Source organism: Pseudonaja textilis, chromosome 1 (genome assembly GCF_049901715.1).
Source record: "Pseudonaja textilis isolate UNSWEBS1 chromosome 1, rPseTex1.2, whole genome shotgun sequence".
NCBI classification, from domain to species: domain Eukaryota; kingdom Metazoa; phylum Chordata; class Lepidosauria; order Squamata; family Elapidae; genus Pseudonaja; species Pseudonaja textilis.
Window position 1 is genome coordinate 130,781,933 of NC_141990.1, and position 7,566 is coordinate 130,789,498.

Here is a 7,566-nt window from a genome sequence, read left to right on the forward strand (position 1 = left end):
TGCTGTCTGAAGATTTTTATACCTTATTTTGGAGCAGATGCTGTATTTCATATTTAATCTCATATTCAGCATTTTTAGCAGTGTTTTTTTAATCTGCTTTAACTTTGGCAAGAGGTCTACATAAGTAAAAGTACATTTAATAAATGGCATGCATCGTTATATTCATTTTATTCCAAAAATACATTAAGTATTACATGTTTGTATATTATTTATTTTCTTGCACCTATTACATCTTTGATGATATATGCTTTTAAGTGCTGCTTTTTGCAAAATGTTGCCATCAAATTAATGCCACAACACTCTCCTTGCTGTCACATTGGGAGTTAGGTATTTTGTGATGATGGACTGATTTTCTTGCTAGTGAACTCCCAGATAAACATGTATGTACTGGTGCAAAAAGACTTAAGATAATTTAACTTTCAAAAGTGACATTACATTCTAATCCTATAACTACATCCACATTTGTCATACTTAAAACATCATTAAATCTTTTTTTAAACTATTTGCAGGAATGGCGGGGCCACTGTTTATGCAAAAAAGGAAACATTTAAAATACATTTTACTTTGAATTACAAATATAGGACATACAAAATAGAGTTTTAAGCATGTTTATTGGAATAAGTTTGTAGAAAAGTGCTGATAAAGCAAATGGCCTAGTACACCTAAGCACACTTTTGTTAGCATTGCCAGCCTCACCTACATATCCTTATTACTTAGAAAATATAACCTGATTAAAATCAGTGTTTAGATAAAGCTAAAGGTACTTTGAAATATGCGTTATAAATTATACAGTACTCTGTTTTGCTTTGAATTCATTTTTTTTTTATTTAAGACGGATGACTGTTTAAAAATGGTATTTGAATGGGGTTAGTAAATATACGAACATGGGCAAAGTACATGCAGTTAAGGACAACTGAATTATCATATATGATAGGCATATATGAATTTTCAAGCTCCCTTCCCCTTCATCTCTTGAAGCTAACCAGTATTCCCTGAGAAGCACACTCAAGAGATATTAATCTACCATAGAAGAACCAGATTATATTCCTGCTGCTGTTTTTTTTAAAAAAACGAGATGCAAGAAATTCAAAATATAGTCCTGCCACGAGATCAGGTAGATGGGGAGGTGTGGCAGAATGTACCTAGAAAGGAAGAAAGGTTTGGGGGGGAGGGTGTTAAATAATCTGCAAGTCAAGAGGACACATACACACAAATCTCTCTGTGTTTGTCTGTCTCAGTGTACAGAAGGAATCTGATGGAAATGAAACCGCAACGAGCTAGTGGTACTCAAGCGCCACCTACAGCTGTTGCGCAAAGAAGAAGCCAATGCCCAGAGGATGCGAGTGGATTCCTACAAGGATAAGCTCCCCCAGTGTGACACTAGGCAATGTGGGAATAATCGCACCGGATTCACCTGCGCTGTCTCCCAGATTCTGGTAAATAAGAAGTAGGGCCCCTTCCTATCAAGAAAGCCCAAGGAGGAATGGGCGATCTCCTGCTCCCAACGCGGCTTTTAGCGACCTCTCCGAGCCATTCCCTCGCTTCTGTCCCCTCCTTCCCTCTCCGACTGTTAAGACGAACCTCCAAGCCCAGCCCCCTTCCCACTTCCACTTTATCTTCTCCCCCACCCCACGCCTTCCAACAGCCGCTGCAAAAGGGGGTGTGTATGCCTACATGATGTGGGGGAACTTAATAAAGGGGGAGAGGCGGAGCCGAGGGGAGGAGTTCGCCTCTCCCATTGGCTGGCCGCGGGAGTGATGTCACCCATATGAAACCCTGATAACTAGTTCGGAGAGAACCCGCAACTTTTGCAGAAGGGGGAGTGTGATCCAGCGAGATCTCTGGGTCCGGGCGGCTGCTGTTGCTGCTGCTGCTGCTGCTGTAGGGGGAGGGGAAAGAGCCGGAGCGAGTCCTGCTTCTGCCGCCGCTAGACGGATAATCAGCGGCGTCCGAGGGGCAGGAGGGAAACGGAGAGACTGAGAAACGCAAAGGGCAGGGAGAGAAAGAGAGAGAGACAGAGAGAGAGACAGACAGACAGACAGAGAAAAAAAAAAGGAGCTTGCAAGTTGCGCGCCGGGCTTCACCTTTGCAGCCGCTCGCGTGAGCCGAACGAGGCGGGCGAGCGGTCGGTGGGTGCAAAGTGGAGGAAAAATATATTTTTAAAATAATAATAATAATCGACCCGAAAGACTTACAAAGAAACTCTCAAGACAAATCGTACCTCCCACCATGGTCCAGCAAGCGGAAAGTCCAGAATCGGAGAACAACCTGCCCAGAGAAGCGATGGATACCGAAGAAGGGGAGTTTATGGCGTGCAGCCCGGTAGCGCTGGATGAGAGCGATCCGGATTGGTGCAAAACGGCCTCGGGGCACATCAAGAGACCGATGAACGCCTTCATGGTGTGGTCCAAGATCGAGCGAAGAAAAATCATGGAGCAGTCGCCGGACATGCACAACGCCGAGATCTCCAAGCGCCTGGGCAAGCGGTGGAAAATGCTCAAGGACAGCGAAAAGATCCCGTTCATCCGGGAAGCCGAAAGACTGCGCCTTAAACACATGGCCGATTATCCCGATTACAAATACAGGCCGAGGAAAAAGCCCAAAATAGACCCGTCCGCCAAACCCAGCGCTAACCACAGCCCGGAGAAAAACACACCCACCAGTACCGGCAGCGGCAACAGCAACGGCGGCAAGAGCGCCAAAAGCTCCAGTAAGAAATGTAGCAAAGGGAAAACCACCTCCTCCTCCTCTTCCTCCTCCTCTTCCTCGTCGTCGTCTCCCCCGAAGGCCGGGACGAAGCTGGCTCCCCACCCGGGCGACTACGGGGGAGAGGATTACCACCAATTCGGGACGCTGAAAGTGAGCAGCAAGACCATCAAGTGCGTCTTCATGGACGAGGATGAAGAGGAGGAGGAGGACGACGACGACTTGCAGCTGCGGATCAAGCAGGAGGAGGACGACGACGAGGAGGAAGAGGACCACCAGCAGCAGCAGCAACAGCAGCAGCAGCAGCAGCAGCAGTTGAGGCGGTACAACGTAGCCAAAGTCCCGGCCAGCCCTACCTTGAGCTCCTCGGCAGAGTCCACCGAAGGGGCCAGCCTGTACGAAGAGGTGAGGGGGGGTGCCACCGCGCATGGCGCCAGCGCCAGCAGACTCTACTACGGCTTCAAGAGTATGCCCAAGAGCGCCCAGCAGCCCAGCCTGTCCCCGGCTTCTTCCCGGTCCGTCTCCACCTCCTCCTCCTCCTCTTCTTCCAGCAGCAGTAGCGAAGAGGCGGACGACCTGATGTTTGACTTGAGCTTGAATTTCTCCCAGCACACTCACGCCGCCTCGGAGATGGGCGTGAGCTCCGCGGCGGGCAACCTGTCCCTTTCCCTCGTGGATAAGGATTTGGATTCGTTCAGCGAGGGTAGCTTGGGCTCTCACTTCGAGTTCCCCGATTACTGCACCCCGGAGCTGAGCGAGATGATCGCAGGCGACTGGCTGGAAGCGAACTTTTCCGACTTGGTTTTCACTTACTGAAGAAGCGAGAGAGGGCGGGAGGGAGAGAGGAAGCAAGAGGAAAAAGCGACGGGCAGGCGAACAGGCTGAGAGAGAGAGAGAGAGAGATATCAAAAGGACTGAGAAAAAAAAAAGAAAAAAATCGGTAATGGAAAGTTGATGCTAGTGATTTACGCTTAAACGTGGTGGAGTTTTGAAGTGAAGTAATGATCAAAATGTCTTTGGATTTTTCTTTTCTTTCTTTTTAAAGTCTTGAAGTTAGTTCCAAACCGAGTCCGGAGTTGTGATTTTTTTTCCTTCTGATTTTTTTTTTAAATTGGTAATCACAACAGTAGCAGCAAGGAAAAAAAGGCAAACGGGACTGGGGGTTAAAAGATTCAAGAAGGCGTTGTTTGAAGTTTGTGATTGAAGTCTGGAAGTGGTCTGCAAAAAAAAGTCTTTTGGCAGCACAACTGTTACTCAAGGGGGTTTGTGGATTTTTTTTTATTTCTCCTACAAAGAATTCTAAGGACTATTCTGATTTTTTAAAAAAAAATTAAAGGGACCATTGCAAACTTTTTTGTTTGGAGGGAGAAAACTGATGTCTTCTATGCATCCAATTCTTAACAAAGCTGCAGGGAGCTTGAAAAAAAATGCAGACTGTACAAACGCTTACAAAAAACAAACTGTGAACTGACTTTAAGATCAGAGTTTACTTTTCAGATCAAATTGTTTATGGTTTTACAAATGTGATTTCTACTTGCCAACTTTTTTTTTGTAACTTGTTCCCTTATACCTCCTTGATTGAATACCAGACAGCCTAGACCTCAGTACACAAAGGTATTGAAACATTTTTGATACATAACAGACCTCAGTCTTTTTAAAAAATTAATATATTTTCAGGCGTATTTTTGTACAGTGAAAGGGAACATTCTTGCTGTGTTTTTTCAGTAAGACTTTTCAGGCACTTCTTCCCTTTTATTTTTTTATTTTTTTCCTCTGTTTTTAGCATGCAAGTTATATGGGTACGTTTATGTCCTGGTTTTGAAAGGATTAAAAAAAATCCTTGTATCTAAAGGCCTTGTGGTTTAAAAAAAACAAGAAAACAAAACACTTTTTTGTACAGCTATAGTTCAGATTTGTTCAATATTTGTAGGTAAAGATTTATTGAAAATGGTGATATAGACCTCAGAGCTGTTATCTTAGTTAAAAAGATTGTATATGTACTGTACTATAGTAGGAATTTATGTATCTCATATGCTGTGATATGTGAATGGGGGCCCAGATGGAAGGTATGAAACTGGATTCTCTTTTTTTTAGTGAAAATTTAAAAAATAATGAAATGGGGAAAAAAGAAAGGCACATAGTAAAAGTTTCTCATTTTGTGCAATATGATTCTTACAAGTACAGACCATCTGCATATTTTGTAGCATAGGATGGCAACATAACAGACTTGTGCACTGTCAACAACATTGCCTGGTTTTTTTTTAATGCTGAAAGTCTGTATCTTGACAGTTTTAATAAATCAGCTGGAACTGATAGAAACTCGATTCAATATTAGCCTCTATAGAAGCAACGCCTCTGGATATGCCATGTATCCAAGCCTTCCCTCACCCTTGGAGGAGCCTCAGCTGAGACTTCAGGGGGGAGGAGGAGGGTTGGGGAGAAAAGGGTAGATAGACTTTAAAGGGCTGATCTCTTCTTCTTTTTTAATACCTCTTCCCTTTTTCCCCCTGTATATGTGCGCTTCCCCCCCCCCCCAAAAAAAATGTTCGGTTGGGTGGGCTGCCGGTGTGGTGCAGGAAAAGGCGATTGGGGGCAAAATGGCGGGATAAAGGGCGAGAGAGCTTCGGTGGTGGCGTGTTCCAGGGCTGTACATCTGGGTCCTTCATTCCGAGCGGCGGGTGCCAAGCCAGACAAGGATGCCAGGGTTGGGACCCAGCAATGATTTGGCCATGGGTGGGGGAGATTGTGGCAGCAACCTTGGTTGGATGTGGGGTGACCGGTGGGAAAGCGGGGGGGCGGGTTGGGTCACCTTCAGGTTGTCTCCGTCGGTGCGTGGGGATGGGCGCGCTGGCGGATGCCGCTGAAGCGAAAGGTTATAGTCGAGTGTTTTTTACAGCCTTAGAGCTTTTCTTTCTTTCTTTCGGACTAGGTTATCTTTCTCGCCGGCTTGATTTGGTTTGATTCGGAAAAGGGGAGTGTCTCCCGCCCGCCACCCCAGCCGTTTCTCTTGACAGAAGGGATCTCGGTGCGCTCTCCTTAGCCACGGGGAGGTGGGGGGAGGAGGGAAGGTGTCTCTTTCCGTGCTTTGCCTCGCCATCAGGCCCGAGCTTTGCGAGGGGGGCGTGCCTTGACCATGTGGGACAGGCAGCGCCGCGGTTCGGTTTTACAGTCTGCCAAAGCCGCCGCCGCCGCCGCCTCAGGAACGCGCAGCGGACGAGCCGAGGGAAAGGAACTGAATGAGGAGAGGGGGCGTGGCCGCCTGTGTGTTTGTGCGCGTTTGTGTAGAGCCGCTATTTTCAACCCCAGTATTAGTAAAGGAAGTGGGGGGCGGGGGGGAACCCAACAAGCTTGACGCGAATAAAATGTGGCGGAAGACAAGCCGCTTGTGTGCGCGCGCCGTGTTTCCATATTCTTTGCAAAAGCGAGAGAGGGCCCGTTTCCCTTTCTCTCCACACGAGGCCTTGAGCCGCGGCGTCAATAACCGTCGGCTCTCCGTTCGTGGCAAACCTCTTTTTTCCCCCATCCTTCTAGCGAAACGGTTTTGTGGGGGGGAACCGCGCGATACACAGTCCCGCCCACCCTCCCGCGCGGGCGAGGCGTGTGCATTTGCGCGCGTGCCGGTGTGTGGTTGGTGTGAGCGAGTGAGCGAGCGAGTGAGTCGTGCGCGCGCGCAGAGGCTTCTAGGCTAAGGGAGAGGGGCCGTGCGAGCATCCCCCTCTCCTCACCCCCCCCCGCCTTCTGGGTGAAGGGAGGTACTTTCTCAGCGGGAGGAGGAGGAGGAGGAGGAGGGCGGCTGATGGCTTTTCTCGTTTTTCATAGAGGCAGCTCTCCGTTTCGTCCCTTCCCCCACCTACGTTTTTAGCCAGGAGCCTTTGCATTGATTTCTTTTTTTTTTTCTCCCACAGAACAAACTGGGGAGAAAAGGGCGTGTTATAAATATATGTAACACACTCTCTCTCTATATATATATAGCTCTGATGTACTGCTTTTCTTCATCCCACCTCAGCCACTGCCTTATTTTCTTCGTAAAATGGGGTTTGCATTGTGCCCCAAGAGCATTAGGAGCCGTTCACCTTTGGGGCACAGTTGTTTCCCTTCCTGGGACTCTTGTTTTATTTCATCAACTGAGCCAGAAAACTCTGTAGTTACAAAAGATGCTCTGCATCTGACTGCCTCAGACCAGCTGGGGGTCCTTTTACCAGTGAAATAGGCTCTGTTTTCCTCTACTGAGATCTGGGCCTCAGGCACAGGAAGTGGGAAAGAAAGATGAACTGTGGCAAATTCTTGGGGTTGGGTGATGGTGGGGGTTGGGGTGTGAACTTTTTTAAAAAAAAATCTTATTTCAGTCTTAAACGTTAGTGGGGAAATTAAGATTATAACTCGATTTAGTCACAGGAATAATTTGTGATCAGCTTTGGAAGGCTATCCTTTTGTTTTAAATAAGTAATCAATCGTAGGTTTGTCAGTACAAGTGAATAAATCATCCAACCAGTCCTAACTATCATTATTCAAAAATAGGATAATTGAGAGTTTGCAGGCAATTGTGCTCTCAAGTGTGATTGCCATTTTCCATGAAACTGATCAGTTTATTTTACTTTCAAGTAATGACTTGAATTACTTGTGATTGTATGTACTGTTGAAAGTAGGTCCTACTTAAATCAGTAGTGCTTATTTTTCTATAAACAGGGTTAGAATTGGTTTGATAATATTTAACAGGGACAATTTACTGAGCTGCTCACTTTCGGAATCACTGCTAAAAGGCTTCCAGGCTGACTAAAGATGGACCTTTCTACGTACATAGTTGTATGATAAAAATAGAATAAAACCTTTAAAATATAGATTGTTGATCAAAAAAAAATA

The 7,566-nt window shown here is 46.3% G+C and overlaps 1 protein-coding gene across 1 annotated transcript; it reads left to right on the forward strand.

The window, feature by feature from the left end:
- Window positions 1–1,628: 1,628 nt before the first annotated feature.
- SOX11 (SRY-box transcription factor 11) lies at window positions 1,629–4,024 on the forward strand. Its single transcript, XM_026726518.2, has one exon. It carries the CDS (start codon window positions 2,230–2,232, stop codon window positions 3,520–3,522), a length of 1,293 nt encoding a protein of 430 aa, XP_026582303.1. The 5' UTR covers window positions 1,629–2,229; the 3' UTR covers window positions 3,523–4,024.
- The last annotated feature ends 3,542 nt before the right edge of the window (window positions 4,025–7,566 follow it).

Excerpts from the sequence above, each read along its gene's own strand:
- SOX11 (XM_026726518.2), top strand. The coding sequence starts at position 2,230 with ATGGTCCAGCAAGCGGAAAGTCCAGAATCGGAGAACAACCTGCCCAGA.